This window comes from Octopus sinensis, linkage group LG1 (assembly GCF_006345805.1).
Source record: "Octopus sinensis linkage group LG1, ASM634580v1, whole genome shotgun sequence".
In the NCBI taxonomy this organism is placed as follows: domain Eukaryota; kingdom Metazoa; phylum Mollusca; class Cephalopoda; order Octopoda; family Octopodidae; genus Octopus; species Octopus sinensis.
Genome location: NC_042997.1, coordinates 22,953,794 through 22,976,514, shown reverse-complemented (window position 1 = coordinate 22,976,514; position 22,721 = coordinate 22,953,794). Strand labels below are relative to the sequence as shown.

At 36.0% G+C, this 22,721-nt stretch overlaps 1 protein-coding gene across 1 annotated transcript in view; it reads right to left on the bottom strand.

Moving 5' to 3' along the window:
- LOC115210836 (Golgi apparatus protein 1) overlaps positions 1 to 22,721 on the bottom strand; it is an 86,110-nt gene that overhangs the window by 58,447 nt on the left and 4,942 nt on the right. Inside the window, exons 2-4 of the mRNA XM_029779589.2 lie at positions 16,683 to 16,715; positions 9,082 to 9,168; positions 7,188 to 7,409 (exon numbers count right to left, since the gene is read on the bottom strand). Of these exons, the coding sequence (XP_029635449.1) occupies positions 7,188 to 7,409; positions 9,082 to 9,168; positions 16,683 to 16,715 (342 nt within the window). The remainder of the gene's footprint in view (positions 1 to 7,187; positions 7,410 to 9,081; positions 9,169 to 16,682; positions 16,716 to 22,721) is intronic.

Below are 22,721 nucleotides of genomic sequence, written 5' to 3'. Positions count from 1 at the left end.
AAAAATTTAATTTAAAAAATAAAAAGTACTATAAGAAGAAATAATTGCTAACAGATGTCAAGAAGAGGTGGATATGTTCTGGAAGAGAATTTAGCTGATGTTAGCAGAGACAAATAGCAAAGAACAAAACCATTTGCTAGAATAAAAACATCTGGTCAACCAAATGTTAGAATGTAATGTGCAAATTGTGTAAAGCTTGTCTGTGCTTGTTCCTAAAGAATATTGCTAAGGCAACAATTTTATTATAAATGAATTAGCAACTGGAAAGAAAAGAATATGAAATTATTGCTAAGTTAATAAATGTTCTCTTGATGTGGAAATAGGAAGCCTGATTACAATTTGGGAAGTGACTTAAAGATTTGGTATGTGAACTATTTCTATGGTGGACAAACCAAAAAGATGGCTCACATGAGTCAGCAGTCAAATACATTTACTACTAAGAGTAGCAGAGATTTGGTAGAGTTTTATGTGCATTAAAGTACAAGAGAATATCATGGCAGGTCAATCTATGGGTGGAGTTATTAGAAAAGGTCATGAGGTAGAGATTATGATGACAGTGCAAAAGTTAGGCTGTCAAAGAGAGATGCTGTGTCTTAGGCAGTGAACTTTCAATATTATGTAGAAATCTGAAGGGTATACACTCAGGTATAGAGAAAACAGAAACCCTACTACGACATATAGCTTCTCTACGGATATAACTGATACAGAATAGAGGAAACTCTTTAGTCTTGCCACAGATGAAGTTTCTTGTGTCAATGGTACTTTAAAATGTACCCAACCTACACTGTAAAAATATATCTGGGGTTAGGGAGGTTTCTATGACAAGATGGTGAGATACAACTAACCTATGCTGGCATGGAAACATATAAAATGATGAAGCTATGTGTTAGTAACTTAGTAACGAAAAGTTTAATTGGCTACTATATTCTCATGGGACAGATATGGTGCTTAGCCAAGTATTTAAACTTGACAGTGAAGTAAAGGAAATTCATAAATCAGTGACATATATTTCTCCAACATCTAATAATAAATGTTACACATTTGAATTGATAAAAGCATAATTCCATGATGGTGTTGAGAGAGAAAGAAAGAATAACATAACAATCAGAGCTCTTTGAATACAATAACTCACACAGTGTTTGCTGTACTAGTTCCAAGAGCTAGAAATTTGATCAATAACAATAGCAATGTGAAAATTATTAACTGTAATCAGAAATGTTCACATTAACAGTGATAACACTGCTTCTATCTCAAACATAAATTAGGAATCATCATCATCGTTTAGCGTCCGCTTTCCATGCTAGCATGGGTTGGACAGTTCAACTGGGGTCTGGGAAGCCAGAAGGCTGCACCAGGCCCAGTCTGATCTGGCAATGTTTCTACAGCTGGATGCCCTTCCTAACGCCAACTACTCCGAGAGTGTAGTGGGTGCTTTTTATGTGCCAGGCGAGGCTGGCAACGGCCACAATCGGATGGTGCTTTTTACATGCCACCAGACGAGGCCAGTCGGGGCGGCACTGGAAACAGCCACGTTCGGATGGTTCTCTTAACGAACCACCAGCACTGGTATCACAGCTGCAATTTCCATTGATGTTGATCGATTTTGATTTTCACTTGCCTCAACAGGTCTTCACAAGTAGAGTTTTGTGTCACAAGAAGGAAAGGTATGCATAAGTGGACTGGCTAAATCCCATGTAGAGGCCACGGGTTATGGTCTCACTTGTCCAAGCTATCAACTATTTCTAGTTTTTCTCCCTGGAATGTGGCAGAAGTTGGTCTCAGAGCATTTTCAGTGTTTATTGCTCCTGAGCATCTGCCACATACATAAACTATCTTCCTAGTTAGACTTCCTTTGACATTGCTGCATCTCTTATGTGTCCATAGCTTACACTTGGTGCATCTTCTAGAGTTTCTACCTACACCTTTTCTACAGATCGAGCAGGGCCATCTACCTGAAGGTGTTTGTGATTTAAAAATCATAAGACTGGCACATACAGCATTCAAATATTACATTGGATTTCTTTGACATTTTTTAACCACCTAAGATAATATAAGTTGGCAACCAAGAGAATACCCTCCATCAGGCATTTGCCATATTCTGAACGCCTTACTTGCCTGGGCATGGATACATTGAAACTCCGATGTCTGGCAGCTGACTTGGCAGACACCCATAAAATTATTAACCATCTTACAAACAATAACTCTGAGCACCTTTTCAAACTCCATCTGTCTAACACACGTGGACATATTTACAAAGTCAGAAAACAGCACAGCTCCCATGACTTTTGGGAACATTTTTTCACGCTGAGAGTTGCTGAAGCATGGAACAAACTGCCGGCATCAGTTGTTAGTTGTCAGAGCACTGCATCTTTCAAAACCTCCATGCTTCCTGAGATTTGCCAACACTACACCTGATTTCTCCCCTCCATACACACGCAAGCATGTATCTGACTCATACACTGTTCACTTCCCAGACATTTGTACATTACTGCATATGTTTTATACGCACTTATAGATTAGCAAACTCTAAATGTAGTTCATTTTAACATCAAGAACCAACAAACAGCCATAAAATACCTCATAAACACACTACAATGAACATTAAGAAAATCCAAGAATCACATAAAAAATGTAAACCTAACAGGCTAGATATATTTGTCTGGGCAGTGCTGTGGAACTTAGGTAATCAACAAGTTTCCAAATTAAATGAAAAGCCAACCAACTCGCAGTTTTTTTACATGGTATCAACACCAGCAGGGTTACTAAGTAACATGCAAAATAATGCATGTATATACAACAGTGTTTCTTTCAGTTTCTATCAACCAAATCCACTCACAAGGCTTTGGCTGGCCTGAAGCAATAGAAGACATTTGCCCAAGATGCTATGCGGTGGGATTGAACCCAGAACCATATGGTTGAGAAGCAAACTTCTTACCACACAGTCAAAAAACAATGAGAACAGTTAAAAGTGCAGAAAAAATCCCACAAATAATGAATAAGGTATTAGTTTAATGCTAGCAGGAAAAGCAAAAATAGTATGTGTGTGATGCTTTGGATATTAATTTTTCTGTAAGAAAAGGTAAAGAGAAAATAGAGGGAGGAAGGGAAAAAGTAAGAAAGATTAAAAGGTGAAAGAGAGATGGACTAAGAGAGAGAGAGAGAGAGAAAGACTTTGTAATGAGCATGTATGTGCATATATGAATGTATTTGTGTGTGAAGAAAAAAGATCAGGAATCATTTTAGGATGGGCATCAACACTGTACTTTGGGTCATCAAATCCTATTGAACTAGCCAACTCAAACCAGAAGGGAAGATGGACATTAAATGATGATGATGAATGAGGTGGGGAAGGATGAAAACCAATAAGCCAGCGAGAAAGCTGTCTTATAGAGTTAGAAAGGCATAAGTAAGTGTATATGGATGTGTACATATATATATATATATGCCAAGGGTGTAGTGTGCAGTGGTGTTGTAAGGTGAAATGCTTGTGCAATGTGAATTACATTTTCTGAGAGGGCATGTGTAATCCAAATACATGTCAAGGAATAGCACAAAAGTGTGTTTGTGTGTAGTGTGATGAGTTGCTTTGATTGTTAATGTCATCATCATCATCTTTTAATGTCGGCTTTCCATGCTGGTATGGATTGGATGATTTGACAGGAGCTGGCTAGGCAGAAGACTGCACCAGACTCCTCGTCTGTTTTGGTAAGGTTTTTATGGCTGGATGCCCTTCCTAACACCAACCACCCTGCGGAGTGGACTGAGTGCATTTTACATGGCACAAGCACAGATGAGGTCAGTTTTGGCATGGTTTTTACACCTGGATGTCCTTCCAAATGCCAACCACTTAACAGTGTGGACTGAATGCTTTTTACATGGCACCAGCACTGGCAGGGTCACCAAGTAACTTGCAAAACAAAGATACTTTGAGAAGGGAGGAGGGATTGGAGGGGATTATCTTGTGTCAGATGATGAAAGGTTATAGAAACAGAATGAACCAAAAAGCATTATTTAAAGAGCATGCAAGAGTGTACAATTAAAAAAGACATTTTTCAGTGTGTAAGCACTAGCAGAATATCAAGTACAGCACTTATAGAGGGAAAGTTAAATCAAAAGGTATGAAATCCAAATACATGTGTATGTAAACTGTAAAAAATGGGACAAAGGAAGTGAGGGCTATATGAGTGGACTGAAAATTTCATAGACCATATTGTGAAGGAGTGATACTAGAGCTGTGAAATCTGCATGCATAATTTCAACTTTTCTTGTTAATAATTGCATTGTTCCTTGCCCGGTAAATTGACATCTCACTGTTCAAAGAAGACTTCAAAAATAACCAGAAGCAACTTCTCTTGAAAATGGACAAAATCTGGCATCATGCTGTTATTAAGTACCCACAGAAAAATGTTTCAGCCCCACCAAGGACATTCATATTGGCATGGTTACTACATTACAGGATGATGCTCTAGCTTTATCAACAGTGCAAAAGTGGGCAGCTACATTTGGTAAAGATAGGAGAGTCTTGAAGATAACCCAAGGTCTGGACATCTTGCAGCTGCCTCCACCAAGGAAAACATCAATTGGTGCAGTAAGGTAGAACAGTGTGTAATATAAATTGTATTTTTAGAGTATGTGTGTATATATCAAAGGATAGAAACTGACAAGTGAAGCAACACTCCATTGTGGGATTCATTTGAACATTGTAGAATGCTAATAACTGTAGGGAGGAGTTAAAATATATTCATGCCCTGAAGAGAAAAAGCAGTCTCAAGGAAATGGTCCTAATAATGCCAGGGATATGCTTTTGCCAGCAAAGATCCACAAGGCTTAACATTTGGAGTGACCATAAGAGCATTCATTGAGTGTATTCATACTTAGAGAATGGGTCACAATAGCGTTTTCTTAATATGAATAGTGTGAAGGTGCAATGGCCCAGTGGTTAGGGCAGCGGACTCGTGATCGGAGGATTGTGGTTTCAATTCTCAGAACGGGCGTTGTGTGTGTTTATTGAGCGTAAACACCGAAAAGCTCGACGAGGCTCCAACAGGTGGGTGACCCCTGTTGTACTCTTTCGCTCCAACTTTCTCTCACTCTTTCTTCCTGTTTCTTGAGTAACGTTGTGATGGACTGGCGTCCCGTCGAGCTGGGGGGAACACATACACAATAGAAGCCGGGAAACCGGGCCCATGAGCCTGGCTAGGCTTGAAAAGGGCACATAAAAAAAAAAAAATATGAATAGTGCTCAGGTTTAACTATGTGGGTGCATATGTGCTAAATATGTATTGATATTTCTACATGTTCAAGGTGGTGAGCTGGTAGGATCATCAGTGCTCTGGAAAAAATGCATGGTGGCATTTCTTCTGACAATGTTCTAGCTCAAATGCCACCAAGATCAACTTTGCCTTTCATCCTTTAAGGGTCGATAAAATAAGTACCAAGAGAGCACTGTGGTCAATGCAATTAACTTACCCCTTCTCCCAAAATTGCTGGCCTTGCGCCGAAATTTGAAACCAATATTTCTACATGTTAAAGTGTGGTGGGCTGAGCTTTTGTATTTTTCAGTAACAATCATTGGAATGAAAAGGGAGATGTTATATTAGTCATGAAGGTGCATGGCTCAGTGGTTAGAGCAGGCTGTGTGTTGTGTTACTGAGCAAGACACTTTATTTCATGTTGCTCCAGTCCATTCAGCTGTAGAAATGAGTTGCGATGTCACTGGTTCTAAACTGCATCGGCTTTTGCCTTTCCCTTGGATAATGTCAGTGGCAAAGAGAGGGGAGGCTGGTATGCATGGGTGACTGCTGATCTTCCATAAACAACTTTACCCAGACTTGTGCATTGGATGGGAACTTTCTAGGTGCAATTCCATTGACATTTTTTATATTAGTTATGAGTGAACGAACAAGAAAGAATAGATTTCTCTTTTCATGTATAGAGATGTTTGTTAGTGTTATTGAGGCAAAAGAACACAGGAGAATGAGCCTTTCCAAAGACTGCTGGTATATATAAATGTTTTTGGTTGGAGGTGATAGGGGCATCATGGGTAGTGACTGGACACTAGAGTATGGTGCAATAAACAAGTGGTTCCCAAGGAGACCAGTGAACAACACATTGATTTTAAATTTAATTACTGCTACTATCTGTACTATCATCATTATCATCCTCACCATCGTTTTAACATCTATGCATGGGTTGGACAGAGTTTACTGATGCATATTTTCTACAGCTGGCTGCCCTTCCTATCACCATCCTCACCTGCTTCCAAGCAAGGTCATATTTTCCCAAGGCCAGACATGTTCCCACAGAATATTATAAATGAATTACACAAGTTATATGACAGTGACACTAATATACAACTATCAAGACAAAGAGAAACAAACATACAAACTCTTACACATATATAAGTTGGGTTTCTTTCACTTTCTGTCTGCCAAATCCACTCAAAAAGCTTTGATCAACCTGAGGTTATAGTGGAAGACTCTTGCCCATGTAGTGGGACTGAACCTGAAATCAAGTGTTGACAAAGCAAGCTTCTTAACCACACAGTCACACCTGCACCTTATGTGAGTGTTTTGGACATTTGGCAAAAGAAAACAAAAAGTTGGGAACACTGCCATGGATAAATATAGTGTCCATGTAATGTATAAGTATCTATTGATATGAGCTTAGCTACAAATATTCAGAAGTGAATGTGCAAGCATGGATATGTTCAAACATTGCTGTGTAGTTAAGTAGCTCATTTAGCAACTATGTGGTTCTGGGTTTGATTTCACTTCACAATATCTTGGGCAAGTGTCTTCAATCATTGGTTGAAGTTGACCAATAGCCTGTGAGCAATATTTGACAGTCAGAAAGAGTGTGGAAACCTGGCAGTTGTGTATGTGTGTATCTTCTACTAATACATATCAGTAAAGAATATAAACATCAACAAGAAAATGAAAAACGTGAGACCAACAAAGCTATTGTTCAAAAACAGTGATAGAGAGAGTGAGTGCGTGTAACATGCATGTATGGTTATACATGCAGAGATTGTCTTCTGTTACAACTGGAAATTTGTTTGCTGGATAATTTGATAAGTAAGCATTTGGTGAGGGTTTATATTCTCTGTAAATGCGTAACACATATTAAGAAGCATGCAATTTTTATGTAGGCATTTGAACAAATATATAAATTTAATATATACATACATCATCTTCTTCTTCAAGTTGAACTCGACCACATTTTAATTTATCGATATCTCGCTGGCAGTTGTCAACAAAATTAGAAACTAAACGATAATCACTAAAAATTATGCTTCCCATTTTCAGCAGAAATTGTTTACAACTGCTATCTGTGATGTTATCAATATGTTCAAATAAGCAGGGAATCAAGTGGCCCGAGCCACGACGGAAATTTTGGCAATCTACCGCCTGAAAATAAAACACAAAGGATGTAAGCAAAAATATATGATGAGGTATCATACATGTTAACATGTTCACAATGATGGAAAAATGACAAAATTGGGTAAAATATAATTAATATCAACCAGAGTACTTGCAGCTCTATCACATATTACCTAAACTGCTCTTGTGAACCAATTCCATCCTTAATCTATTTTGAATTCCCCAGACTAGGCAGTACACCTTATTCAGTCTTTAGGTCCACTTTTTACAAATCAACAACCATAAAGGATTTATCTTGATTCAATTACTGAAGTCAGTTCTCTTTAACCAACATGTACTGATTCTAATTTTAAAACATCATTAATGTGTTTCCTATGAATTTAGAAGACTTCATGATATTCCATGAATGTAACAACTTTCATTACAGTACACACCCAACCAGCCTGCCATTGTTGTCACTAGGCAACCTGGTCCATTTTCATAATCTTTGCGTGAGAAACTGACACTTGATCTGACTGCTTGCCTTCTTTCTCCCTGTCCACTTATCAAGAAGACAAAAATGTTTTCTTTAGTAGTAGTGATAGCCATACATCTAGGAAGTTGGACATTTTGAAGAAATGCTGTAAAATGAAATTTTTATCCCATTACATATGACAACAGTGGAACCATAAACTACAGCGAAGATAACCAATCCAGCCCAACTCTTCTAGTGTCAGAAGCATAAGTACATCCAATCAACTGTGCTAGTGGTTGAAAATAAAAGTGGGTGCAAAATTACAGTTAATTAATTAAGAACAGGACATTGAATAAATAACAGCAACTCTGTTAACAGTAACTGAGACTTAGATGTGTATATAGTAGGGAGTGTTGTCAAGTGTGTGCACCCATTGATTTTCAATAAGAAATTTCACCACCAACAGAGACAACTTTCTTCTTTACAGGTACTTAATTTTAGGCTCACTACTATGAATGTCAATAATGATAAGGTATTCAAGATGTTAGAACAGAGATGAATAGAGGTATGTTGCATGCAAGAACAAAAAAACAAGGTGATTTAGCTATATTCTTCACTAGTAAAAACAATCCCTGAGATGTGTAATGCTAACCTATGTGAGAGCATCAGCCAGTGTGCCCACTATGACAGAAGCCCAACATTTTAATAGATCAAATTTTTACATATGAGGAATCTAACTGAAGCACATCTTCAGATTTCTTCTTGCATACAATATACCTTAGCTCATCTGTGCACGAAGACAGATGTAGAACAAGAAGAATGAGTAAGATTGAAAAGAAGTGGTGAAATTAGATGTAAGAATAATCTGACAAAAGAGAGAATGAAATACTGGGGGCAACTAATGTACAATAAACGCATTAAAATCAAGCCAGCATAGGAAAGTTGATAATTAAGACTAGAAACAAATGTATGTATAAGTTAGTTTCTTAAATGGGCCAAGAAAAAAAATTATTAGCTGAAATTACAATACAACCATTTCAAAGTAATGTATAGAAGTTATATGAAATTAAGAGTTTAAGTTTTCAATGCTGTGCTATGTAAAGTTACTAGAAAATTTAAAATATAATTTTCGTTTAATACACACTGAAAGTTATTAATTATAAAAAAAATTGATAAACAATTAAAAATACAAACAGTGCATATGCATATTCTATAAGTACACACAATGATGCAAATGGTACTCACCATTTCCAATTCCTTACGGCACACTTCTTTGCCAGCAGATTCAAACCTATCATCTTTGGTTAAATTTCTTTTGTAGGTCCATAGAAGCTAAAAATAAAAGTGTACAATGATTATAATGATAAGGAACCCAAAAGCATGTTTTAATCCTTTAGCATTCACATTATTCAATTAAAAGTAATGCTTATATAATCATACTGTTTTAAATTAATTCATAAATTATTTATTCATGTACTGTTTTGTAGCGATGAGAATCTGATGAGTTAACTTAATTTTTTCAGAATGATATTGTAGGGTTGGTGTGAGAAACCAGATCTGGCCAGATTGAACATAAAACAGGTACAATAATATTTCAGCTGGATATGGCTGGTTTAAATGCTAAAGGATTAAGTCTTCACTTATTTTTCTTTTCAGATACCATCAATATCATCGTCATCAGTGTTTTAATGTCCACTTTTCTCAGCTCATACAGAGATTTTGAATGAGATTTTTTCCTCCCTGACCAGACATGTCTCAGAAGATTGGGAATGAAGGACACTGATTGCAAGACAGTGACACTGGCTTACAACTATCAGATGATGTCATGGCAAGGAGACAGTAAAATGCATGCACACACACACAATGACCTTTCAGTTTCTGTCTACAAAATCTACTTATAAGGCTTTGGTTGGCCCTGGGCTATAGTAAATGACTCTTGCCCAAGATGCCACACAGAAGGACTGAACTTGAAACCATTATCTAAGAAACTGATCACTGCTTTGTTTTACTTCCTTCAAATTACCAACTCTGCAAAGATTATAAAGACCTGTAAAGCAATCGGTCCTGAACTCCTAAGCATGTCATTTCCTTATTAACAAAACCCCAATTATGTTTTTTTCTAAATTAAGTACAAACAAAACAATTATTTTGCATATTGTCACTTCAGTCAAATACAGTACATTAACAGCAAATTTTACTCATACTAGAGAGATAGAAGTCAAACACAGCAGGATTTGAAATTAGAACTTAAAGAGACAAAACTGAATATCATAGTGCATATGGTTTGGTGTGTAAACCCTGATTCAACTTATGATATAATGGACACCAATGTTGCTGGAGAGACACTCAATTCCAGTAATTTTCTGGTCCTTATTTTATTAACCTTAAATGATAAAGCAAAGTTAAACCTAGAGGGATTTCAAGTCAGAATATAAAGGGATATAATATAAAGGTATTTTGTGCAGCACTCCACTCATTGTACTATCAACCACTATTATTACTCACAGATAGTAAAAAAAAAAACATGAAATATGAAGGCAGGCTAAAAAGTTCATAAGCTGACTATGAAGAAGTGATGCTAGAGCTGTGAAATTTTGCATGCATTAATTTCAACTTTTATTGATAACTTCATTATTTATTTCCAGGTGAACTCACATTTCACTTTCAAAGAAGACTTCAAAAGTGATTAGTAGAAATTTCTCCCAATGGACAAAATTTGGTATCATGTTGTTATGAAGTACCTGCAGAAAAACACTTCAGCTCCCAAGAATATTCATGCTGACATGGTTGTTACATTAGATAATGCTCCAACTTTATCAACAGTGCAAAAATGAGCAGCTGAATTTAGGAGGGGAAGGGAGAGTCCAGAACATGACCCATGATCTGAACATCCTGCAGCTGTCACCACCAAGAAAAACATTGATCATATTCACCACATGTTGATGGATGACAGGCATTGGCAATAAATCAAATAGCCAATGTTATTAGCATGATGAAGTTTCTGCTCAGTGGGTGCCATAACTTCTGACACATGAACAAAAGCACACCAGGCTGATCACATCACGAAAAAATCTGATACTATCTGAGGCAGATCCAGCTGGTTTCCTTGGATCTGCCCCTGGATGAGTGTTGGCTTCATCACTCTGAGCCAAAGACAAAGAGACAATTCATGCAATGGGAACACCCTTCCTCACCTACTCTAAAGAAGGCCAAGATCATTTCATCTGCAGGGAAGGTGATAACCTTAGTTTTTTTGGATGCAAAAAGCATTGTTTATTGACTATCTTCAAAAGGGATACTCAATAGAGAGTACTATGCCAACTTCCTGAAGAAATTACGATAGGCTATCAAGACCAAATACCCAGGGAAACTGATGAAAGGGGTCTTGCTTCATCAGGGCAATGTTCCATCACACAAGTCCTTGCTTTCAATGGCTGTTATGCATGACTGATTTTGAACTGGTTGACCAACCTCACTATTCTCCTGATTTGGCCCCATCTAACTATCATCTGTTCCTCCACTTGGCTAGGAATCAGTATTGCAGTGATGATGACATCTATTGTTGATGACTTTTTTAATTAACAGGATGAAAGCTTCACCAATGGGATCCAAGCACTGCAACACCAATGAAAGACATGTGGGGACTGCAAGAGGGACTATGTTGAAAAATCAACTTTATTTGGTCACATTCCATGAGAGCATCTAGGTCAGTTTATGAACTTTACATTCGATCATCATAACTTTAGCACTGAAAATACAATGACTAATGAAAAAGACTAGATAAAATACTCAATTGTTTCAAAATTGAAACAGGAACTAACATGTCTAAATTGGAATTCATAACATGAATTACTCTTGCTCAAAGGCAAGAACAATTTAATCAGAACTTTTGATGAATTAACGAAGTTAATCGTAGAATTAACTTGTAGACTATTTTTCTCAAGTTTTTAATTTGAACATGTTTTATCATTAATCATTGAACCATTACAATATTCAGCTATTTATTTATTTTTAATATTATATACGTATGTTTTCATTTCACACTCTAGTGTTTGGATGAATCTTAGCTATTGTTTACATTGTAATATTTTGATTCTAAGAAAATTGGAATAACATTGGTGATTCTGTATACAGAAAACAAATGCTTGTTATGGAGTGAATGTGAAGGTTAACCATTATTTGAAAATATAAAAAGCAATAATAAACTCACGGATTTTCAGGAATTTTTTTATCATCATCATCATCCTTTAATGGACATTAAAGGATGATGTCAAAAATTCTTGAAAATCTATGAGCTTATAAATGTTACAATGCATCACCATAGACCAACAATACTTTCAGTTTATCAAATACACTTTGAAAAAATCAAATACTGGAGAGAGTATAATTGTTGATGAGCAATTTAGTAACTTTTAGAGATTACTTCTCATTCAGATTGCTTGTCCCATCAAACTAGATTAATATGGAATTCAAATATGGGCAACATATATTTCAATAAACTCATATGTCATACACCTTCATGTGCGTGCATGGGTCAAACAGAATTCATTAAGGAAGCTTTTTTATGGTTGGATGTTTTTCCTGTTGCTAATCCTTCACCTGTTGCCAAGCAAAGTAACACTTCCTGATAACCAGATAAGGCAATACAAATACACACACACATACACACACAAAATGGCCTTTTTTTCAGTTTCTCTCTACCAAATTCAATCACAATGCTTTGGTCAACACAGGGCAATAGTAGAAGACACTTGCTCAAGGTGCCACATAATGAGACCGAACCAAAAACTATGTGATTGGAAAGCAAACTTATTAACCACAGTATGCCTCCACCTGTGTATAGGTATGTAGGAAATAAAGGTTTACACAGGTGAGCACAATGAGAAATCTATCAAGGAAATAGAACAATAACTAATCTAGCCACAGAAATTGAAAATCTTTATCATAAACTGTAAAAAGTGAATGTAGAACACAAAAAATTGGTAATAGTTGAGACGATAATGTAAAACAAATCTGTATTTCCAACTTACTAAGTGCACCCCACCAAAAAAAAAGAAGAAAATGTAGCATACTTCATTTTAAATATATTGCAACGATTATTTATTACTGTTCAAAAAGGAACCAGTCTTGTAAATTTTTACATGATTCATCCAAAGCCTGACATATTGACCTAAGGCCACTCTACAGTAACACAGATACTGTCAACACTAACGATCATTAATTACAGCTATAAAATACTGATAGAATGTGAACCACTAGTGATGTTAGAAGCGTAAAATTTTTAATTATACGGAGAAAAATCAAGATGACACTAACAATGCACATGAATAAAATAACTAATGCATTTGATACAACGAAAGAAGCTATCAAACACTGATAATGATGTATTTATGACCCTCAACTTTACACACACACATGTATGTATATATTATAAGTTTACTGAAAGTGATAACAAAAGTAAATGTTATTAGATATTATTTAAAAGTCCCAATCAGAGACAGTATTATCACTTGTCAAACAACTTAGTTACTATTTATACTAGTGCCTACTATTTCCTTTTTTCCTTCAAATTAGATAATTTAAATTGTTTTTGCACTAATCCCTTATTTGTATGATAATTTGTCAGTCACTTAGTTCTAGCAAGATAGGTTATTCTGTTAATGTCCTAATTTGCTAGCATTAAGGAACCAATGAAGTATCTCATAGGGTTAAACTACAGCAGGAACAGATAATATATAGCACCTAATTTGGAAAGATGGAATGGCAGGCAATCTGTAGTATCATTGGTAAGACAGCTACCAGGGTAGAAACATGGATGTGGTTCATGTTCCATCATTGGCTCTTTTCTGTCCCAAACTGGTACTCATAAAGTCAAATATAATTTTGATTAAAAATCTTGAAAGAATGTATTAACAATGTATCCATGGTTAGAATCCAAATAGGCAATAAAAAAAAAAGCAATATAAAAAGCAAAACTCTTAAATTTTATGGTATAACTAATAGTGTAATTTCATCCTTTCAAACTCAAAAGTCTATGAATTAGGAAAAATGCTAAAAGTGTAGCTTAGTTTGTTCATCCATTCTTATTCCATACTTTTCCATGCTTGCATGGGTTATGTAATGTAATAGTTTGAAACTATTTCAAAATTGAAGAACTGTTTCACTTCTTACTATGTAGTTACTCTAATTTAGAAGTGCATTGGTTTTCACTGAAACAGAGTTGTCAGCAGAATCACTGAACTTACAAATTAAATTCAATTCCCCATTATCTTCTACATTACAGTTCTTCTTTTATAACATTGTAGCCTCCACAATTTCCATTTTGTCTTTTCCTTCCTTTCCAACCCTAAAACTATACTGATCTTTCCCGAGCCCCCTTCCTTCAGAAGAGAAAAGAAAACAGAATCACGAGACATTTTAGTCAAAAAGTCCAACATAGCAGAGCTTGGAGGCTTCAAATGCTCTCAACCCAGATGTGATACCTGTCCACTTTATCCCTCATGGATGGCACTGACACAACTGGTACCAAATCCTAGCTTCATATCTGATAAGTTCAAACGAGTCTCCACATCCTTGTTTACTACACTTGTGAACTCTGTAATGTTTCATATATAGATAAAAATCATTTAGAAGGCTAATGCTTTGTATATAGGCAAAAAGCATTAGATGACTGCATCTGGGAACATCTACTTGATGTTCATAACACCACTGAGGCATCTCCAAACCTGAAAATCAACTACAGCTGGACACCTTAGTTCATCCACTCATATCTACATGGACATAAAACTGCCAAGTTCACATCAGTTATCTTCTTTGATACAAATCAACTATTCCAGATTAGAAGTAAAGCTTGAAACAGAGATGTAGTTTTTTCCTAAACGAGATATTCAGATAAAAACTTATAAATCCAATATATTTGAATAACAATATTCTGTTGTGTCTGGGGAGAGTCATTCTGTTTTAGTGTCTTATAATTTAACACATTCACCAGCAAAATTTCCACTCAATTACTTATACATGTAGATGTATGTGTGTGTATGTGTGTATATGTATATACACATGTATGTAGGCAAATGGATATGAAAGTAAACAGACATACTGATGGATGGGTACATAGATAATATGAACAGACAAGCACACACATATGCAAATGAAGACTGAAACACATGACCATATAGACACACACTTCACACAAGGACACATGGAGACACATGTCCACGCATATAGAGATACACATCCATGCAGGGACACAGAACATAGTCACAAAAACCCATACACACACACATACACTCAAACATGCACACACAAGGAGACAGGAGTACACACACACACACACACACAAAAACACAAACACATGACTATGCAGAATACATACAAACTTACACACAAACATATGCACACACACACACAAATACATGCATGTATACATACATACATGTGTATGCATGCACACATGTACACAAACAAAAAGAATGCAGCTTGAATAACGGACAGAGTCAACAACTATCGAAAAGGTTGCAAGATGCAACAAAAATTTTAGAAAAATAAGTAAATGAGTGGAAATTTTACTTGTGAGTGTGTTAAATTATAAGGCACTAAAAGAGAATGATTCTCCCCAGACACAACAGAATATGCATCAATACACAAACTCATAAAGAACCTTGCAAACCAAATCCAAAATGAATAACAATAGTTTATTTTATTCTTTAACACCATTATATCCACTTAAAACATTTATTAAAAATATGAGTATTATTAACTGAGCTATTATATTTTCTCTACATCGTCCAACATTAATTACACCACCTAAATTACAAAAAATATTTTTACTTCTTATGTGGGAAATATACAGTAGTTAGTAGTGAAAGCATCCATGAATTAAATGCATTCAAATGCTTGCAGACCCCACTTCTAAAAGTTGATTTTTTTTTTTTTTTTTTTTTGTTATCACGGTGTCTTAATTAACAGTGGAGAAGGATGTTCTGAAAGCACAACCCAGAGAGAATGGAATGGAAAAAGATTCTTGGAGCAACTATCTCTGCTAGAAACAAAGGGAGATGGTATGATGCTTGTGTAAGAAGGGCAATGTTGCAAAGAAGCAAATCATAGGTATTAATCACATAAGACGTAAAAAGGCTACAAAGAAATGAAGTAAGCATGCTCTGCTAGATATACAACATTAGTGTACATAAGTGACAGAGTAAACAAGGCACAAATGAGCAGAGAGAAAAACCTATATAAATCAGAAGTAGTGAGCAATAGGGAAGACTGAGGTTGTATAGACATGTGAGTTCAACAAAGAAGAACCAAGCAATCCAAGTAGAAAGAGCCTGTGGAAGAGTAAGACCAAGGAAATCATCAGAAGTTGTAAAAGCTAATCAGAAGAGGTTAAACCTCTTGAAGGAGATGACATAGGACTGCAAGGTGATGCTGTGCTGAAGACCTATTTAAACTCAGACAAGAATGGAAAAATGGATGCAAAATGATACTGATAATGAACTTAGGAGTGTGTACACTAGATTTTTCAATGAACCTGCTACTAAACTTTACTTTGCTTAGAGTGTCTTCATTGAATATTTAAATTCTTAGAAGCCAGTCATCTATCTTTGTCTTTATTATCATCAGTCACAAAAACATCAAGTCTAAACTAAGATATTTGAGGAGAGCATAAAATGTGATCAGAAATAGTTTGGTGAATGTTGCAGATGTATACAATCTTTTATTATGACACTTGACAGGTAAGAAATATTAAGGTTTCAACATCTATGCTTTTATAAACATATTTCTTACAAAAACATTGCAAGCAAGTAATAATAAAAACAAAAGTAATAAGGAAACAAACTTACATGTTGGCATTCCTTGCTAAGTTCTTCCCCAACCTAAAAGATAATATTTTTTTAGAAATCAAGCAATTATGAAAATTTCATAATAAATTTTAATGAAAACATAATTTTTAAATACTTACTTCCTGAAAAGGAATAAATTAAATGCTTAATAACTAAAAATATTGGGAATATATCATTTGTTTATATTGGGAAACAATATAAACAAATGAGATTAGTCATTATAAGCAAAGATTCAAGACAGGTTTTTCTAATTGGGTGAAATTAATATCATGGCAATTAACAACTGAGACATTATAGCAACAATTAATGTATAAAACACAGTCATATCTTCGCAAATTACAGACTGAGCATCTATTATCTCAATTAAGTATTTTTATGAGTTATACAAAGCTCCAAAGCCTTTTTATTGGCTGTAGCAAGTTAACAACCTTCAAACACATTTTGTCTGTGCACAAGCAATACTGACCAATATATTTTATTTTAGTATGGACTAGAAACTTTGCAATAATTGAATATCTATGCCTACAATATAAGGTTATTTTTTTAAAAAATTCCAATCAGGTCTTCTTTATCATAGCTCATAGGTAACCAAAATGGGTTTTCCAAATCTATGTCCTTAGCATTTCATTCTGGTTGATTACAGATGAAATTCATTCTTCTGATATGTACTCCAAGATACTTATGCCAGGTTTCTTTACCCAAAATCTTTCCCAGGTTTTGGAATTCTTATAGTTTACCTTCTTATTTTTGATCTGGTCTGAAGGAGTATTGTAATTAAACAGGTATAATGATTTCCATTTCTATATGTGTTCTAACCTTCACATAAGGAGCTTGACAAGAATAAAAGCCTAGTGAGAGCAATACACACACACAATTTTAGGAGCACGCTGGAGGACACCTGTTACAAGATTTGGACTCAGTAAACAGTTCTGTGTCACTCCTATACTCTACAAGGTTTGACAACAAATATCTTAATACTGGATAGCCTAGTGTATGGAGTTTGAGTTGCATTATACATTAACAAAATTGCAAAAACATTAAAGTGCAAGTGTGGTTAAACTTGCTTCCCAACCATGTGGTTTCAGTCCCATTGTATGGCACCATGGGCAAGTGTCTGCTACTATAGCCCTGAGCCAACAAAAGCCTTGTGAGGGAATTTGTGCACTGAAACAAACATCACTTGTATGATGGTGATGCCCGTTTACAACCATCATGTGATGTACATGCACATATACACATAATTATGTCCAGATTGAAAGCAATACCTGATCATCATTTGCTGGAAAATCAGTGGTTTACCTCTCTCTCTATATATAATTTCTAATAAATTGCTAATATACATGTTGGTTAGATGATTTCTTTTACATTGTATAGAGATAAGAGAAGAGATTAAAAGAGTTGTTAAGGTTATATCTACAGCTATTCTATAGAAATTATAGCCAGCACTAATTTTTGTTATGATAGCTCAAATACGAAATGTCACAGCAAAATTCAGTGCTGGTTATAATTTCTATAGAAAATCTATGGAGATAACCTTAACTAGTGATGTAAAGTGCACTGCTAACACAGTAGAACATAGCATTGACTTATGAAGATATTTAATAAACTTTATAATATATTATGGTTGCATTTTGAAATACCACGTCCCTACAAGTCATTAAGAGTAAAAGAAATACAAAGAGAGTTAGCATTAGAGGTGCAGGTTAAGTGTCTTTGTGAAAATAGATTTTTTAAGTGAAATTTTGCGGATAGGTTTTCCCATTGAGTAGAGGGTAATCATGTCGATAAAATGTAGAAACAAACATATTTATTGCAAATATACAAATGAAAAATTTGTTTTATCTAATTTTATTTTTAGGTAATTTTTTTTTTTAAATTAGTATTCATTTTATAAATTTGTATAAGAACTTGGAAATTTGACACAAAAAGTTAAATTATAATAGTATATATGTCAAATTTCCTGATATTTATCCATCATGGAAACTACTTGCTTACGAAATTACCAGTCATATGACAGGTAACATTCTAGTACATAATGCGATTGAAAAGATACACTACAAATCATTTTGTGTATTGAGGATATGCGAAAAAATTAAGCCAATATGCTTCACTGGATGAGTAATATCAGTGTGCATACTTGACAGAGCGTAAATGATTTGAGAGAAAAACTGGGTATATATGTAGCATCAGATGTAAGTGTGCGAGAGAGAAGACTGTGCTGGTATGGCCATGTAAAGCATATGAATGAAGACAGTTGCATCAAGAGGTGCCAATCTCTAATTGTAGAGGGAACATATGGAAGAGGTAGACCCAGGAAGATGTGGGATGAAGTGGTGAGAAAGTATCTACAGACATTGGAACTCACAGAAGGAATGACAGGAGACCGAGACTCCTGGTAGTTTGCTGTGCTTGAAAAGACATGTCAAACTAAGTAAAAGTATGGTTGTCTTTGCATATAAGCTTGTCCCCTGCAACCCTCTCCAGATGAGCACTCCTAATCTTGCTGGCTTGTGGGTGCTGGTGCCATGTAAAAGCACCTAGTACACTCTAAAAAGTGGTTGGCATTAGGAAGGGCATCCAGCCATAGAAACTATGCCAAAACAGACAGGGACCATGAACAGCCCTTCAGCTGGTCGGCTCCTGTTAAACAATTCAACCCATGCCAGCATGGAAAACAGACATTAAATGATGATGATTTCATACCAGAGTAAAACATTCATCAGGTGCACAAACAACCTACAACTGTTTTCAGAGAAAACAGAATAAGAACAGTGAATTATGGATATATTGCAAGGTAAGTTAACTCCAGTAATCATCTGAGGGGTCTGTCTTCTATTGAATGCTGATGTTAAGGACATACATAAAAGTGCAGGCACACTCACAAATACATACATATACATGTGCACACAGCCACACAAACATATATAAAAATGTATCATCATCGTTTAACGTCCATTCTCCATGCTAGCATGGGTTGGACGGTTCGACCGGGGATCTGGGAAGCCAGAAGGCTGCACCAGGCCCAGTCTGATCTGGCAGTGTTTCTACAGCTGGATGCCCTTCCTAACGCCAACCACTCCGTGAGTGTAGTATATAAACACATATGATATATCCAAAAGCAATAGCTGACTCAGAGTTTTGTCAAGGATTATCTGCCATGTATATGGTTAGGAAAGGATTAATAGTTATGCTATTAGAAAGAAAAATTAATCAGTACAATCTACTTAGTTCTTGGAATTTGTGTTCTGTGTGAGTGCATTATTGTATAGTTCTTTTTGGTATCATCCTTGTTTAATGCCCACTCTCCCATGTTTGTATGGGTGAGACAGAATTTGTAAAGACAGATTTTCAGGTTACCACCCTTCACTTGTTTTCAAGAAAAGGTAATATTTTCCTCTAGTTGGGTGACGTTTTCACTCAGAGTTTGCAAAGAAATATACACCATTTGTATGACAGTAATGCTTGTTTACAACTAGAGTATGATATCAAGACAAGGAAACGCATACATAAATACGCGTGTGTGTGTGTAGATAAATAGATATACAGTGGATTTCTTTTTAGGATTCCACTTACCAAATTCATTCACTAAGTTTTCGTCAGCCCCAGACTATAGTAGAAAATTCGCCCAAAGTACAGCATGATGGGATTGAACCTGAAACTATGTGGTTGTGTAGTGAACTTCTTAACTACACATATTCTTTTACTTGTTTCAGTCATTTGACTGTGGTCATGCTGAAGCACTGCCTTTAGTCAAACAAATCACCCCCAGGACTCATTCTTTGTAAACCTAGTACTTATTCTATCAGTCTCTTTTGCCAAACCACTAAGTTGCAGGGACCTAAACACACCAACCTTTGTTGATGGTGGGGAGGACAAACACAGACTTCTTTCAGTTTCCGTCTACCAAATCCACTCACAAGGCTTTGGTTTACCCGAGGCTATAGTAGAAGACACTTGCCCAAGGTGCCACACAGTGGGACTGAACCCGGAACCATGTGGTTGGGAAGCAAGCTTCTTACCACACAACAACGCCTGTACAATTTTTTATATATATATATATATACACACACACACACACACACACCTCTGAAGATTGCTCCTTGTCGTGGTAGAGGGGCTAGATAGTTCAATGACTGAGTGCAATAATGATGGGAGTCTAGTTCTCCTGGTAGTACTACTCATGGTGCCACAACTGCAGAGGAAGTAGTCTGATCATGAACAACTTCCTTAGAAGACTCCAATAGCAGAATAAGTAACTGAAGGCAATAACAATGACTGATTTCAATGTTGTTTGAATTGGCAGAGAAGGGGCAAAACCAAATGGACTGCACAAAAAATGCCACTTAAGAAGACAAAGTCAGTGGCATTGAATTACTCCACATGTGTCAGCAGAAGGTTTTGAAAGCAATAGTATGTGGGTTATTCCTTGGCAAATTGAGATTCACTGTAAACAAATCCATGCCAATGACATTTTTTGAAAATTATTGATTCTTGAGATCACCACTTCTTCCCACTTGGAATTTGTATCAATTTCCACCAAGTGATTGGCCTACCTTCTATGGAAGCAGAAATAATTTTAATAAATCAAAAATTTATCTTTATGTGATTTAATATACCCATATTTGTAAGGCAGCGAGCTGGCAGAATCGTTAGCACACCAGGTGACATGCTTAGCAGTATTTTGTCTGTCTTTATGTGCTGAGTTCAAATTCCGCTGAGGTCAACTTTGCCTTCCATCCTTTTGGGGTCGATAAATTAAGTATAAGTTGCATACAAGGGTTGATCTAATTGACTGCCCCCCCCCCCCAAAAAAAAAATTTCAGGCCTTGTGCCTAGAGTAAAAAAGAATATACCCATATTTGTTTTTGTTTGTTCAAATACATACCCCTGGCCACTCCAACTTATTTCTCTTGGCTCTTGCTTTCTAAACATGTAGTTTTGGAGTCAGTCCCACTACATGGCATCTAAGACTAGTACCTTATACTAATAGCCCCAGGTATAGCAAAGCCTTGTAAGTGAATTTCTTAAATGGAAACTGAAACAAACTTGTGTGTATATGTACACAGCACATACACACATACGTGTATGTGAGTGTACACTTATTTTGATATCATGTGAGGGATGGTGACTGAAAGGGCATCCAGCTGCTGAAAACGTGCCTCAACAAATTCTCTCTGATCCAGGCAGGCATGAAAAAGTGGATGACAATGGTGATGTGATACACATAAACATACTATTGTTAATAGTCTTGTTTGGAATAAAAAAGAATCAAAGTACACAATACATTGAGTTGACAAAATATATTTATTAAATTACAGTGACAGGACTAGTCCCGTTTCTTTCTTAAAGTTACTCTGAGAGTTCAGAGTTGGTCAGTCATGTAAAACATGGGTTAGGAAGGATTTTTAGTTATTTGTCACTAAATAATGCATTGTAATAAGTATACATAGATGGATTAGTAGTCAGACAGTATAGTAGAAATAGAGTTATTGGGGTGGAAATGGGAGGGAGTAATGGGCAATAGCAGAGGTGGACAAAGCAAGTTGTAATACAGATAGGGTGATCTAAAGTGTATTGATTATAGACAGTTTCAGCAGTGTCTTATAAAGTGGTCTACTAAAGGAGGTGAGTAGGAGCAGCAGAAAGCTGAAGATGGTGGTTGAGGGTAGAAATTCTACAGTGTGTGCTCAGTATAAACAAAGCACACACAAAAGGTGTAGTGGGATGATGATGATGATATATATATATGCAGAAGGTGCATTGGGGCAGTAAGCATCAAGAGTGCTGAGGAAATAGATTCTCTCAAATGCGTGGACAGTTCCCTAGAAGTAGTAGATGTGTTTTGCTGCCAAGGTGACCATGAGAACAGTAGAGGTACATGCTCTGAAAGTGTGGTAGCTTGAATAAGAACAGGATGGAGAAGGTTTGGGAAGCTATTACCTCTGCAGGAAACAAATGTTTATTCTTGAATGCAAGGACAGGTTGAATGATGCTAGTGTGCAAAGTATCAGCAAGACATGGGTCTTAAATGCAAAGGAC